Raw genomic sequence first — 14,208 nt, forward strand, 5'->3', positions numbered from 1 at the left:
ACTTCACTCTTCAGAAACCAGGATGCCCATGTGCAAAACTAGCATTCTTTGTTTAAAGAAAGCTCATTCCTTAAGGTACTTCTTTTGTCAAATTTGGATTTGGTAAAACACTTCTGCTGTTACTTTTTTTCAAGCTTAGAAATATTTTGACTGTTCAAAATTCTTTGACGTTTGATTACATTAATAACTGAAGGCGATTGATGCAATGCAATTTATATGGGTGGAATACAAGTAAAACTTTGACAAATATAATTCATACATGGATGCCAGTTACATAGATAATTTTTATATCTATGTGTATATATATATATGAGTAGTTTGGTTCTGGTTTTGCCTTATTAATAGCAGACTTCAGAGATTTCTCAGTTGTAGACCCCTCCTCAGATTCCTTAGAGTTCTACTGCTTCTCATTTATAGACCTCACATCTCTCTCCTCATTTACTATTTCATACAAGCATGATTTGGACTTTGGTTTGAGTGACACATGAAAAGAGAACTGCAAACAAGAAGTTAAAAGTATATAAAACTGCCAGTACCACTTATCTGTTGTGTAGACACTTGCGAGCAAGAGGCCTTGGAAATCAGCCTGAGAAGCAGCTGAGGGAGGGAGCCTTATGACAGCAAGACAGTTATGTTTTGGCTATAAATTGTGCTATAAAAGACAAACAACTTCAAAACAGTTTCAGCAAAGTCACAGTGCCCAAAATTGAGATAGTTGCTTTGTTTCTGTGTAAGGTATATAGGGAGTATTCTTTTATTTTTCAGTGTTCACATTGGGTGAAGTGATCTCCCATGCATCCAGCACCGCAGTAAATTAATGTGAGCTTTCTAAACTGTAAAACTTCGTTTGGAGAGTGCTTTCCTGTTATAAATTTTGATAACACTGCCTGAATTAGTTGAAATTTTGGGGGTGCATACACATTAACTGATGGGCTGGATATTTGGAATTTCTTTCTTATCTGTAACTTTAAGCTTGTTCTTTGTTATTAGCCTGTTTTTTTATGTGCTGACTTTCCAAGATGGCCAAATATCTGATTATGAGCCTGGAAAGAGTAATGTGAGTAATCCTTTGCTGGTTGAAGGCAAGCTCAGTCACCTCAGTGCATTACCACACAGTTATGATAACTAAACTGTCTCAGATAACTCTCATGTCCAGATATATAAATACAGTTAATTATAAGATTTCTACAGAGGAAAGACATTGTAGAAACTTCAGATCCAATTTCTATTGTAAAGGCAATAAGATGTACTAGCCAGATGGAAAAATTATCAATCTAACTTTTGGTTCTGACACAAGAGAGATGTGAAGGACCAGAAGCTATTTGATCATAAATATGCGTTTGAAGCAAGCTTAGTCAATAAAACCCCTGTAGTACAATTTAGTAAAAACCCCTAGATGATTATTTTAGAAACACTTATATGCAGTTTGTCGATTAGCTTTGTTAGTATTTCAGTACTAAATACTTTGAGATTGTGGCAAAGTTATCACTGTGTAAAGTGCTGTGGAAGATAGGAATATAAATTGTGCAAAATACAGAAAACGACCGTAATAATTGACTGTGTCCTCCTGTAGAAAGAAAATACAATGACCTGTATGAGTGATCTGAACTCATAGTATGGAACAAAAGTGGAAAAGATATAAAAACCAGCCCTTTAATTAACTGCAAATCTGAGAACTTTCAAAGTAGCCCTTGAAAAGATTATCTCATAAATACTGCACACTTATCCTGTGTAAAGGCTTGCTCTATATGAATTCCCCACTTTATCCAACTTGCTCTTAACATGACTGACACAAAACGTCATCTTTGGGATATTGTTTGAGATATTCAGTTTGTGCTATGCACAAAGGTGCCTTAAGAAATAAGCATAAACGAGGGCTGGGCAATCACTGGAATGTGCACAGTAATAAGTTATGTAGGCTTTTCACATTTTATTTTTTCTTCATCTAGAACAGGAAGTGTTATGTATCAATCAATACAAGTAGGGTGATATAGAAGTGATGAGAATACTACTTAAAATGAAACCCCAAAATAAAATCGGGCTGTTAGGAAAATGACCATGGGCTACCATAACTGCATGCAACCCAAAAAGGGCAGTTTTCTTCCTTTATGTGGATGTCTTAGGAAGTATAAGATTACAGTAATACTGAATGGCAGTCAGTGTTGGGAAGCTACTTCAACTAAATGATGGAACAAAAATGGTTCTCAATCTTTTTATCACCTATTCAAAATCCTCACTGGTGAGGAAGAACTCTAAATTGAAAAAGGAGGTGGAATTATGTCTGGAACAACATAATACCTAAAAACCAGTTTCAGTGCACCTTCTCCTGTTGCATGTGATCCTCCTGTGACATGTCCACAGCATCCAGAGTCATTCTGACCTATGGTCAATCATCTTTTTTTGTAGTAAAGCCCACAGGAAATACATTTCTGCAAGACTGCTTGTTTTAATAAATTAAGTTTGTTATTACACTTTCAAATGATGCGGTAATGATATTTGACATGTTAGATTTTCCTGCTGTAATAATATCTTTGCCTGTGGTATCTACCTTTTGTTCCTTGGAAACGTAATACAGAAAATCAAACCCTGCAGCTTCTCCTGACGTGCATTTTTAGAGAGTGGGAGAGTTGGCTTAAAATGTGAAATTACGTTTTTTCTTTCAACTGTAATTTGGTTCCAATGAAAGTGATAGAAAAGCCTGTATATTAGGCTATGTACAGACTTTAATAAGTTACACCGCCCTAAATTGGCAATAACTGAGTGCCAGCAATGGAAGGAAATTCTTGGAGTGTATTCAGAGCATAAAAATGTAGTAGTGAGGCCAACAGCTTTCATCAGGCTGAAACAAGAGATAAAATACAGTGAGGGTAACTAGCAGAAGAACTCCCTGGCATAGACATGGCATTCCTCTGTCTCCTGTCCTATCCAAATTCTTTCTGTACTTTTGAAATTTTTAAGCGTGTGTGCTTTGATAGTTTAGGTTCTTGGTTTTGTTTGGCTTTTACTTGAAAATTTAACAGTTCCTGATTTTAATGAGAATTTTCTTTAGATGCTTGATTTGTTGCTTCTTTGTTTTTAAACAGCTCTAAGATATTGTTTGTAAGAAGATAAATTAACAGGAAGATTACGAAAGCAGGCTTTCCTAGTTTTCCGGTGCTTTTCACAATTTGTGTGGTTTTTTAATTGTAAAGAAGACTTTAATGTTTAGATTTAATACCTGATGAGTTCTTTGGAGCCATCATTGCAACCAGTGTTTGTGGTGGTCTTTTGATGATTATTGTAAAGCCCAAATGCAACTGAAATTACCTTATTTCCTTGAATTCAAAGATTTTCATTCACAATTAACTTGAGAAGTGCTGATACTGTCATTTAAATATGACTGTATTGATGCTTTCATCGTGCTAGAATACTGTTTATCATTGAAATAGTCAGCTTTGTTCTAAGTAGCAAGAGAACTAAATTATTTTCTTTAGACATAAAATGTTCAATCCTACCTTGATAAGGAAACATTTTGGTGTATATTACAATTACTTGAACATAACAATGTTGTTAAGATAGATATCCCTTGAGAAGCATAAATGTTTTGTGGGTCACAGACTCTGAGAAGGGATGTGAATTTTGCAAGACTAGCCAAAGGCTAGTAGGTTTTTACGGCACATTTTTTTTTTTCAGAGGACCTAGCTGGGAAGCGATAAACCACAGCAGTATATTAATATTTCTATCATTATATCACAGAAGTGCTCCAAGCAGGCTGCAACTTGGTAAGCCCTTGGAGTTGTCTTTCAAAATCTCTTTGGATTCTTTTTTTCCATGCCATTGAATTTCATTTTTGCATTGAATTGCCATTTTTAACTTTTATTTGTGTTTTGTGCTTCTCAGGAACTTCACAGGATCATAGAATGGTAGGGGTTGGAAGGGACCTTTAGAGATAATCTAGTCCATCCCCCCTGCTCAAGCAGATCCACCTAGATCAGGTCACATAGGAACATGTCCAGGAGGGTCTTGAAGACCTCCAAGGAAGGAGACTTCGCACCTTCCCTGGGCAACCTGTGCCAGGGCTCCCTCACTCTCACAGTGAAATAGCTTTTTCTTATGTTGAAATGGAACTTTTTGTGTTCCAGCTTCATCCCATTACCCCTTGTCCTGTTGCTAGATATCACAGAAAAAATGGATGTCCTAACCTCCTGACACCCATCCTTTAGATATTTATAAATGTTAATAAGATCTCCCCTCAGTCTCCTCTTCTCCAGACTAAACAGCTCCAGTTGCCACAGTCTTTCCTCATAAGGAAGATGCTCCAGTCCCCTGACCATCTTGGTGGCCCTGAGCTGGACTCTCTCCAGAAGTTCTCTGTCCCTCTTGAGCTGAGGAGCCCAGAACTGGACACAGGACTCCAGATGAGGCCATATCATGGCAGAGAAAAGAGAGAGAACCGCCTCCTTCAAACTGCTGTCCACAATCTTCTTGATGCATCCCAGGATGCCATTGGCCTTCTTGGCCACGAGGCCACATTGCTGAGTCATGGTTAGTTTATTATCAACCAGCACTCCCAGGTCTCTCTCTGCAGAGCTGCTCTCCAGCAGGTCAATCACCAGCCTGTACTGGTGCATGGGGTTGTTCCTCCCCAGATGCAGGACTCTGCAGTTGTCCTTGTTGAACCTCATGAGGTTCCTCTCTGCCCAACTCTCAAGCCAGTCAAGATCCCGCTGAATGGCAGCACAGCCTTCTGGGGAATCGGCCAGTCCTCCCAGTTAGGAGCAAGAAGTGGAGTAATAGTTCCTAAAGACCCGATTTGATGCTAAAAGTAGTAAGTATCAAAGATCACAATGGATAATCTGTCAATAAATGCTAGGGTGTTTCTTCTCTACTTTGGTAAGAAAACCTTAGTGGAAGACTCAATGGCAGAATACCCATTCTCAGACGTGAGAAAATGTCCTGGGAACAACCAGAATATCGTCTAAATTCTAAAGTCTGGATTTCCCCTCTGAATGACCATACATGGCCTCAGGTTATGCCAGATACCACACTGGAATTATATAAAGCATGTAAAACTATCCATCCACTGTATTTGTTTTACATTAGTGAAGCCTCGACGGGGACAGCACTTGAGCACTTGAGTTCAAACAAATAGGTGGCCCAAGACACAACAGCTAGAGGTAAGCAACAATGAATGATCATACCTTCAGAAAAATAATCTACTAGGAAACACTCAGCAGAAGAATTCTAAGTGATACAGCTGAGATGTGTATCTTCAGAAGTGTAAGAAGTCCTTACAGTGAAGGACTGGTTGTTTAATCTTTCTGCTGATGTGTAAGAGAAGGGTCAGTGGGGGTAACCTCATTTGTTGTGTTAGAAGGAAAGGAAAAGCAATGTGACAGAAGAATAAAGGGGAGTGAATGGCCTGGGAATTGTGCAGCCTTCATCAACAGAGACTTTTAAGATCCTGGTGAACTGAGTGTGGTATCACGTGTCAGGTCAGACAGATGGATGAGGGTGACTGCCTGAAGTTCTTTGTAGATCTGTGTACCTGTTATATCCTCTGGGGGTTTATCTCCCTCATTGGAAATTAGCCTGCTGCTTAGGATTTCTGTTTGCACTTCGCAAATAGTTATTAAATTACAACTACCTAAAAATATTTCAGTGGGCATCTTTATTCTCTCTTCAGTAATAATAGTGATTAAATACACAATTAGGATTTGTCTGTGGAACACAAAAGGAGTACTACCAAGTCAGATTGAGGACGAGATAAGATTTAGTGCTGTGTCGTGGTCTCCGGGAATGGATTATTCCCTTGCTGCTGAGGTGGGGTGTTGGCAGGGGGAAGGGTGATTTTTCTTAAATTTCCTTTTGTGGAATTGTCAGTAAGTTGTTTTGTTGGTCTCTGAAGTACTCAGCTGCACATTGCTGCATGGCTCTTCACATTTGGTTTAGGAACATAACAGCTTTCTCATTTGCATTTGTCTGGCATGAGCAAATTATTTTACTTGATGGCTAAAGTAAATATGCCCCTATTAGAACAAAAATGAGTGACTTCAAAAAGTTGATCATTTGTAGTTGTAAAAAAGAGCTGCTTTTCAAGTACTGTGTTTTCAGAACGCAGTATTAAAATTGCTGAAAGATTTTTCTTTGCTTGCTCATCCAAAGTGATTTGAATAAGCACTTTCATTTTCTCTGGATAATGAAAATTAAAAATGAAAGTGAAATTTGTCCAGATTTCTCCCTCCTGTTTCCAATGGCTGCTTATTTTTCTTTGCAAATAAATTCCTAATGTACATTGAGTTGCCCAAAGAGGGAAATCTGGGGAGCTGGGTTTTTTTTGCCAGATGGTGGATTTGAGTCAAGATATCAAGGATATAACAAGACTCCTTAACCCATGTTTTGACTTCTGTTAGTGGACTTGCATGTTTTTCATGGAGTCCTCAAAATGTTTGTGTTTTAGGAATACCAGTGCTGTCCTTATACTTCTTTATGGTCCATATTCTCCTATTGAATTTAAGGACCAGTTAATGGTCTTGTCTGGGAAGTTTTCAAGTACTGATATTGTTCTAGGCTACTACTGCAATGATTTCAGGAATGGGAACTATCAGAATAAGACCTCTGAATTTGAATTTCATTTTTTTAAGTCTTTAACTGTGATTTTGTGTCTTCACAGTGATATGTCTATATAAATATTTTTGTCTATAGTAAGAATCTTCTGTTTCCAATAGAGCTGTTTGAAATCTGAGTCAAGGGTCTTTGACTCTAGAAAGGTGAACTGCTTGGAATGGTTATTCCAGATCAACCGAGGGTGGGGTTTTTTGAGGCTTTGGAAGACTCCTACACAGATTTCTAAATTGTCTGTGTTTCTAAACATTTTCTGTAAATTCTGAGAGGAAAAAAACCTAAGTGTGAATCAAGCTGTTGATACTTATTTTGCTAACCAACGTCTCATCTCTTTGTGCTTGTTTTTTCTCATCTGCACCTACCTTGAACTTAAGATAGAAGTCTTTGGGGCAGGAATTGTTATCTGTGTTGTGCAGATTAATCATCTGGCAAAATGAAGTCTTTGTGTGAATATGGATCCTTGTCCTTGTCAAAATCCAAACAGTGAAATGTTTTAAGGGAAAAACATCATGAGGCTGCTACAAGGATTTCTGTATGGGAACATTCCGGAATGGAAATTATACTTTAGGTCAATGCATTATTTATCTGAACAAATTTAGTGCCTGTGTAGTGTATTGTTAACTCTACTCAAAGTATTCATTAGGCACGTAGCTTATTAACACCCCAGCAGCTTTTGTAAAGGATATAGGTATTTTGTCTTTGAGTCACAGTGTAGCAATAGAATGGTTTGTGTGGTGAAATGTGTTTTCTTACCTAGCAATTTGAATTGCTTTTAACTTCGTCATTAACTCTGAATTTGAAGACATATGCTCCTTGTTTAAAACTTTTCTAGAAACAATTGAAATTTAATGCTTTGTGTGCTGTGTGCCCACATACTGCATTTTTTTATGTTGAAGCAGTATTACGCAGAGTCTATGCCTTTATTTTAAAAACAAACCAAACAAAAAGGAGTGTTGGTGGCAGCGTGGGGCACAAGTTTTTCTGCATGTCACTGAGTGAATGCAGCACAAGTTAGATCTGTTGTTATTGCTTTTGTAAAGGTAACAGTGTATATCTTACTTTTTGACCACAGTCAAGCTATAACTTTTTCTTTTGTCTTGAACCTGCTTTCAGAGAAGAGGTGGCACACCTCAAATTACTTTTACATATTTTGTACTGGGATTGTACAGCTTCAGAAGTCCATGTTGGAGCCTTTCATAAGCAGTAGTCGTTACATTTCTCAAGGAAATTATTTTACTGGATGATGAATTTTTGTACCGTGTTATGCACAGTATGAATTACTTGTAGATCAAATTGTCTTTTGTCTCTTTTGAACGTGTTTACACCAGAGCCTGACAGATTCAGGAAGACTTGAAAATTTCTTAGAATACATGTTGGTAAATGACACCAAGGTATTAGTATTTGTTTTATTAACTTTCAGGAAGCCTGAACTGTCTTGGTGGAATACTTTTTTTCCTCAGATGAATTAAAACTGGGAAAGCGAGAGCTATAACTCAGCCTTATTATAATTCTTGCAGTTCATAACTGAACAGAAGCTCCTGTTCTATCCAATATTTTCAGAGTGAATGCGTATCTAAATCTCTCCGTTTCAAAACAAGTCTAGCATATGTTTCCAACTTTAGTTGTGAGGTTCATGACCTTTATTTTCCTCAAAAAATAAACACTGCAGATTTGATTTATACAAGAAATATCAGTATTTGAGGTGTTTTCTGACTGTAGATGTTGAGAAACAGGATAGCAGAAAATATAGGATTAAGAAGTGAATGGTTATGTTTCTAACCAGCTGAACTCTAGTTCAGTTATTGAACTTGTCTCCCTAGTGAAAAAAGGAAGTGAAGACGGAGAGAAAAATAATGTAAAGGCAATGCTTTCATTTTGCAGCTGTCTGAATTGGTATACACTTGTAAATAGGAATAATTCTGAAGATTTTTCTCTCCAGTATATGGTAATGTCTAATCTCACTCAGGTATTCATGATTCAAAATGTGTCCACACATGTGCCTAATGATGCTGGGCAAGACGTGCTCTAGATCTGGTTTCCCGTCCCTACACTGAGGTTGCAGGTGGTGGGCAGCAATAGGACTGCCTCCTGCCGAAGGCTTCTAGGGCAATTTTGATAGAAGTCTCAGCAGCTCAGTGATTGCCAGCTCCTGTGGGTTGAGGACAGACACCAGAGTGTCAGTTAGGGAATATGGTGCTGGAGCACAGAAATACCAGAAAGAACTGTGAGGAAGATGTAGTCAGGGAGAGTCTGTGTCCAGGTCCTTGCACAGCTTTACTATGACAGAAAAACTTGTCATTTTTATCAAAACAAAGTTGGTTTAAAACTGGCAAAACAAAGCTTAACTAACTTTTCAGAGACTAATGTTTAGGTTTATCGTGGTATATGTATTGTATATTTATTTTTTTTTCCACAGAAACCTGCTAATATTTTAGTTATGGGTGAAGGTCCTGAGCGAGGAAGAGTAAAAATTGGTATGTTTATATCTTTGATAAGTCCCAGTGTAGCATTTAAGTTAGAATGTTCTGAAGATGCAGTTATACCACCTAAAGTAGTCACTGTAATACTAGTATGTGTCTGGGCACTTTGCCTAAATGCTGTTTTTTGAGTGACTGGCTTCTTGCTATTAGCCCCATGCACCAGTTCTGATGATGAAATGCTGTAGCCTCATCAACAAAAAATGGAAGATGTCATTATATTTTGTTTAAATGGGTGTTTTTGTGGGGTGGGAATTTTGATACGGGGATAAAGATGACAGCTAGCTAGGGGAAAGGAGGAGAAAATTGGAATTTTAAAATTTCTTCCATTTACCCCTGTAACACCATGCTGCTGCTTATAAAAAACTAAATAGGGAACTGTTCATTACTACAAACCTTAAGTTTTATAATGGAATCAAAGGCAGCATTTAGCCTACAAAATGTTCGTGAAAGGGTAGGTGGATCCCTTGGAGAGAAATGCAAGGGATCTTAAAAGTCCAGTAAACACAGTAATCCAGCCAAGATGCTTAGTGAAAACTACAGATAAATGCTCAAACTGGGATGCACCAAGGCAGGAGGGACCCAACATTTTCCCCACTATTGCAACATTTTCTGGTGGGAGTTACTATTCACAGCGAGAGGATAATTTGTAGAACTTTGTTTTAAATTAAAAAAAAAAAATTAAAATTAACTGTAATCTAACAGTAATAAGGTATCCCAGGCTGTGCAGTAGTGTGGCACTGCTTCGATAGCAGACTGCTAATGCACAGCCTACTTACATCTCTTACGGTAGCACAGCCCCACTTGGAAGGTTTTTTTAAAGCTAGTACATCTTTTTCACTTCCCTCTGGCTTTCTTTTATGAGATTACTCTTCTGCATTGTTGCTCTGTACTCTTACTGCTTTGTTTATCTGAACTATATTGTTAATGGCTAGTATAATGATTCAGGGTAGGATTTTCTTGGAGTGTTCAACGCTGCTTAAATCCTTCCCTCGTCCTGTGGAATCCAAGGAACAGACGGGCCAGAGCTGAACACTTCTGCAGATCCTACCCTGAAAGTTTTTAATGCCCTTTCAAGGTTTAAGGTTGACTGTAGAGATTAATATCTTCTCTGTACAAAATAGCTACAGCATGGACAGTGGAAGGGAAAATTTCTTCCTATTACCTTATTCTTCATAGAGCAGTTGCTTCCCAAACCGAGAATGTAGGTCATCCTCTGGGCACGTTCACTTTTAGCTGTGGTGGTGATATTTGCTGTACACAACTACTTGATAGTAACTGCACATAGACCACCCATTTATTTCTTAATTTATAGTTTTGAATTAGTTTGGAAATAACTTAGAACATAACTAAATTTAGTCAGACTGTTAATGGACAGGTGAAAGTTTCTGTATCGGACCACCAGTCCTCTGAGCCATCCATTCCCAGCAGGGAAAGAGGGAGGGGGACTCTGGATTTCTAAGTGTGCTATCAAAGTGTTGATATAGTTTTTCTTAAGATATTACCACAGCAGGAAAAGAATGCAGAAGTCATACCTATACCAAGGGCTTCCACTTTTCCAGTGTAACTAATTTTTCTAAAAAATACATAACTGGTACTTAAAATAATTTTGATAGGGGGTTTTTTTGGTTATTTTTATTCATAAATTCTCTTTCTGCCAATAGTTTTCCTTGTTTTTCATAATCGTTAGTGACCTGATGATATCTTTAGTAATTGATATTTTAGTGTAGAAATCTGTAAGGTGTTTCTCTTATTAAATATATTAAACCAATTATAAATAGGAATGCATATTAAAAAAAACCAAAAAAGGATTGTTTAGTCAAGTTAGAGACCCCTATTTACACTGCAATTTTCCCTCAAAGCTCTAGCATGTAGGTCCTTTTCCCTCAGAATGACTACCCATCCCATTTCATTTGAGTTTTTCTCAGCATTCGTATATCCCTGCACCATGGAGTCCCTCTGTCTTGGGATTTGAAGAGTAGTGGGTCAGGAAAGCAATTTGGTGGGAGAAGGTGCATATTTTAGTCTCAGACCGTTTTTTCCTGTGTAGCTTATATTTGGTAGTTCAGAGAGCTTTCTAGGCATTTGTGTATTACCAATTCTAAAAGCAATTTTTAATGATATAATGCCCCCAAACAGAATTTTAAAATAATAGACTAAATGATATTTAGTACTGATGTATTGGTACATACATAAAATTAGCAGAGAGGCAGATGCTGTAGGCTTAGCTGCTGCTTTTGTGTGAAGGAAATCTTGCTACAGCTAACTTCTTGAGGAGGGAGCTTTTGTGATGTGCACGTATGTATTATAAATCATTCTAACCTTTGCAGAACCTGCGTTTTACATTTGAGATGCTGTTTCTTGAAAGACCATCCTGAAATAACAGAATATTTTACTAGAGAACATCAGGTCAAATGAGTCAGGATTTACCAGTGTCCTGAGAAGTGAGTTGATGCGCTTTTTCAGAACAGTGGTTAATTCTTTGTTCTAAATGGCTCATGTTAGTAATGATTTATAATGATATACTTGATAGGTGATGACATCAGTAACTTCTACAAAAGCTTTAAGAAAATCTACTCACAGAATTCATATCTGCTACAGTCTGCGTTTGCATTTTATTTAGCAGTGATGGTAGCACTAACAAGTAAACTCAATTCAGTTTGGGGTTTTTTTTTAAAAAGTGGGGGGGAAAAGGTAGTTTTCCTCATGTTTTAAAGCATCTCTCTTTGAATTTTCAGCTGACATGGGCTTTGCCCGATTATTTAATTCACCTCTGAAGCCTTTAGCAGACTTGGATCCAGTAGTTGTAACGTTCTGGTATCGAGCTCCAGAATTGCTTCTTGGAGCAAGGCATTATACCAAAGCTATTGGTGAGTAACTTGGATGAAAACTTACTATTTTGTTCTTCTGTAAAGTGTACCCAAATGTTGAAGTGTTCGCGAATAGCACAAAGGACAGTAGCTGGGATAAAGGTATGTAATTGATTTCTTAAAGGAAGACTTAACTTTGACAGTTTTTTTAATTTCTTATGGTCTCTGACTAAATACAGAAATGAAATATTTCTGAATTTTGGCTCCAAATGTCCCACAATGCAATTTCATTTTATATGGTTTTAACACAAGACTTTCATAAATGCTGTTAGAGGTGATACAAACTATAGATGCATCTTCGATCTGATAATAGAACTCAGATTATGATGACGATGGGTTACAGTGCACTAATTTTATTGCAGAGGTTTTTAACTAGTGTAATAAATATATGAAATAAAGAATGTATGGAATGGAGATTATATTGACTACACTTAAAAAATAAGGCACTTTTTAACCTCCCTCTGTCTTTTTCAAAGCATAAGCCTGAACAGGAATTAGTTGAAGTAGTGAGATATGGTCTGGATCATGCAACGTGCTAGGTATGCATGATACTGTCATCAGGCATTTCTAGAATAAGACATACCTCACAGAACACAGATGCTGTGAGGATGACTTTAGTTACATCAGCTTAATGCTGCATCTTCCTCACCACTTAATTACAAGCCTGAACTTTAACAGCTTTGGCATGACACAATTGACTTTGCTCTGCCAGCCTATACTCTTGCCATTTCAGGGCTAAGGGATGACTGAGGACTTTAACTGCTTGTGGCTAATAGGACAGGAGGAGTAGTCCAGCAGCAGGCTGGAGGGAGGCTTGCATTTAGTGAACAACTTTGCCATGAAAGCAAGTTACATAGGGAAGTTTTTGTTTTGCTGTCTGGTTTATAAGATATGTTAAAACCTGGCAGCAATTTGAGGAGAGATAACTTCACCTGCAGCACTCTAGTTACTTTGCACAAACGTGGAAGTTGTATGTCAGCATACGTATTGTTTCTGTAACCTGAATTTCTTTCCTCAGACCTCAGCCATTACCTTTTTAGGATTGTGTTAGTGGTTTTATCAGAAATTCTAATGTTTGTGACTTTAAATGTGTTTTCTTTTACTTTTCTGTTAATACTGCATTTGTCATGGATTACATGTGTATCTTTATGTGTTCCTTTAAGTTACTTTTTTGCTGTATTTGCATGTTCCTTCATGTTACTGGCATTTTCTTCTGCTTGCAGCATGTGAAACTGCATGGATAGTCATAGCCTTTAGTAATATTTTTTTTTCAGCACAGATAAAAACTTACTTTATACAAACACTGAGTAATGGGGTTATGCTCTCTGCATCATTCGCTTTTGTCCTTGTTCATGACCTTTCCTTGTTCATTCAAGGTTCAGTGTAGCATTACTTGATGTAAGTTAAAAATTGCATTTGTATATACTAGAAAAACAACTGGGAAAATTCGGGCTATCTGATTTCGCAGACTGGGACACAACAGTTGAAAGAGAAAGGATTTCTGATTTGAGTTTGTTATGTCTCTTTTCTTTAAAGATGTTATCAAAAAAGGGATGAGGTACTTGGGCATGGAGCAATTTTGTTGTTGCCATCTTTCTACACAAGGTTTTATAGATAGTATTTGGCTTTTTCTAGCATCACTGGTTTACAACTGGGGCAGTATGGCAGTAAACGGGCACCATGTTGATTGGCTTTTCTTCATCTATATTTTATGTGTGGACACTTACACAAATAGTGTCTTTTGTTGGATTTTTAATTGAAATTACTTTTTACGGCATTCAATGGTAGCTACACTTCAAAAACCTCACAAAAACTGTGTGATACTCTCTCAGCTTCTGTGTAGTTACTGAGTTGTGTACCTCTCTATCTGTAGCTAAAAGGAAAAGTCAAGGAAGTGTTGCAATTATACAATAGAAACTTGACATTTTCAATGCAGGGACCTTATCTCTGATAAGCTAAAAACTAACATTCTGCTTCAGTAAGATGCCTTTGGAAAGATTTATTTTGTTTTTTTCAATTTTTTGTTCTCCTTTTTCAAAGATATTTGGGCCATAGGGTGTATATTTGCAGAGCTGCTAACATCAGAGCCAATATTCCATTGTCGACAAGAAGATATCAAAACTAGTAATCCTTATCACCATGACCAGCTGGACAGAATATTCAATGTAATGGGATTTCCTGCAGGTACATACTGTATTTTTTTCTCACTACTGTTCAAAGAAAGATATCTGTATTGCTTTCTTTGCATCTGAATGTGG

The 14,208-nt window shown here is 37.3% G+C and overlaps 1 protein-coding gene across 6 annotated transcripts in view; it reads left to right on the forward strand.

Annotated features, from left to right (window-relative positions):
* The window catches only part of CDK8 (cyclin dependent kinase 8), an 89,388-nt gene that overhangs the window by 55,889 nt on the left and 19,291 nt on the right, over window positions 1–14,208 (forward strand). For 4 of the 6 annotated variants that reach the window (XR_009818455.1, XM_061993048.1, XM_061993058.1 and 1 more), the window contains exons 5-7: window positions 9,020–9,077; window positions 11,819–11,950; window positions 13,991–14,134. Coding sequence is in view for 5 of the 6 variants with exons in the window: in XM_061993048.1 (XP_061849032.1) it covers window positions 9,020–9,077; window positions 11,819–11,950; window positions 13,991–14,134 (334 nt within the window). In the remaining variant the exon portion in view is untranslated. Of the gene's footprint in view, window positions 1–9,019; window positions 9,078–11,410; window positions 11,525–11,818; window positions 11,951–13,990; window positions 14,135–14,208 lie in introns of those variants that run through there. The other 2 variants (XM_061993086.1, XM_061993077.1) reach the window with 2 other exon arrangements.

This window comes from Colius striatus, chromosome 1, assembly GCF_028858725.1.
Source record: "Colius striatus isolate bColStr4 chromosome 1, bColStr4.1.hap1, whole genome shotgun sequence".
In the NCBI taxonomy this organism is placed as follows: domain Eukaryota; kingdom Metazoa; phylum Chordata; class Aves; order Coliiformes; family Coliidae; genus Colius; species Colius striatus.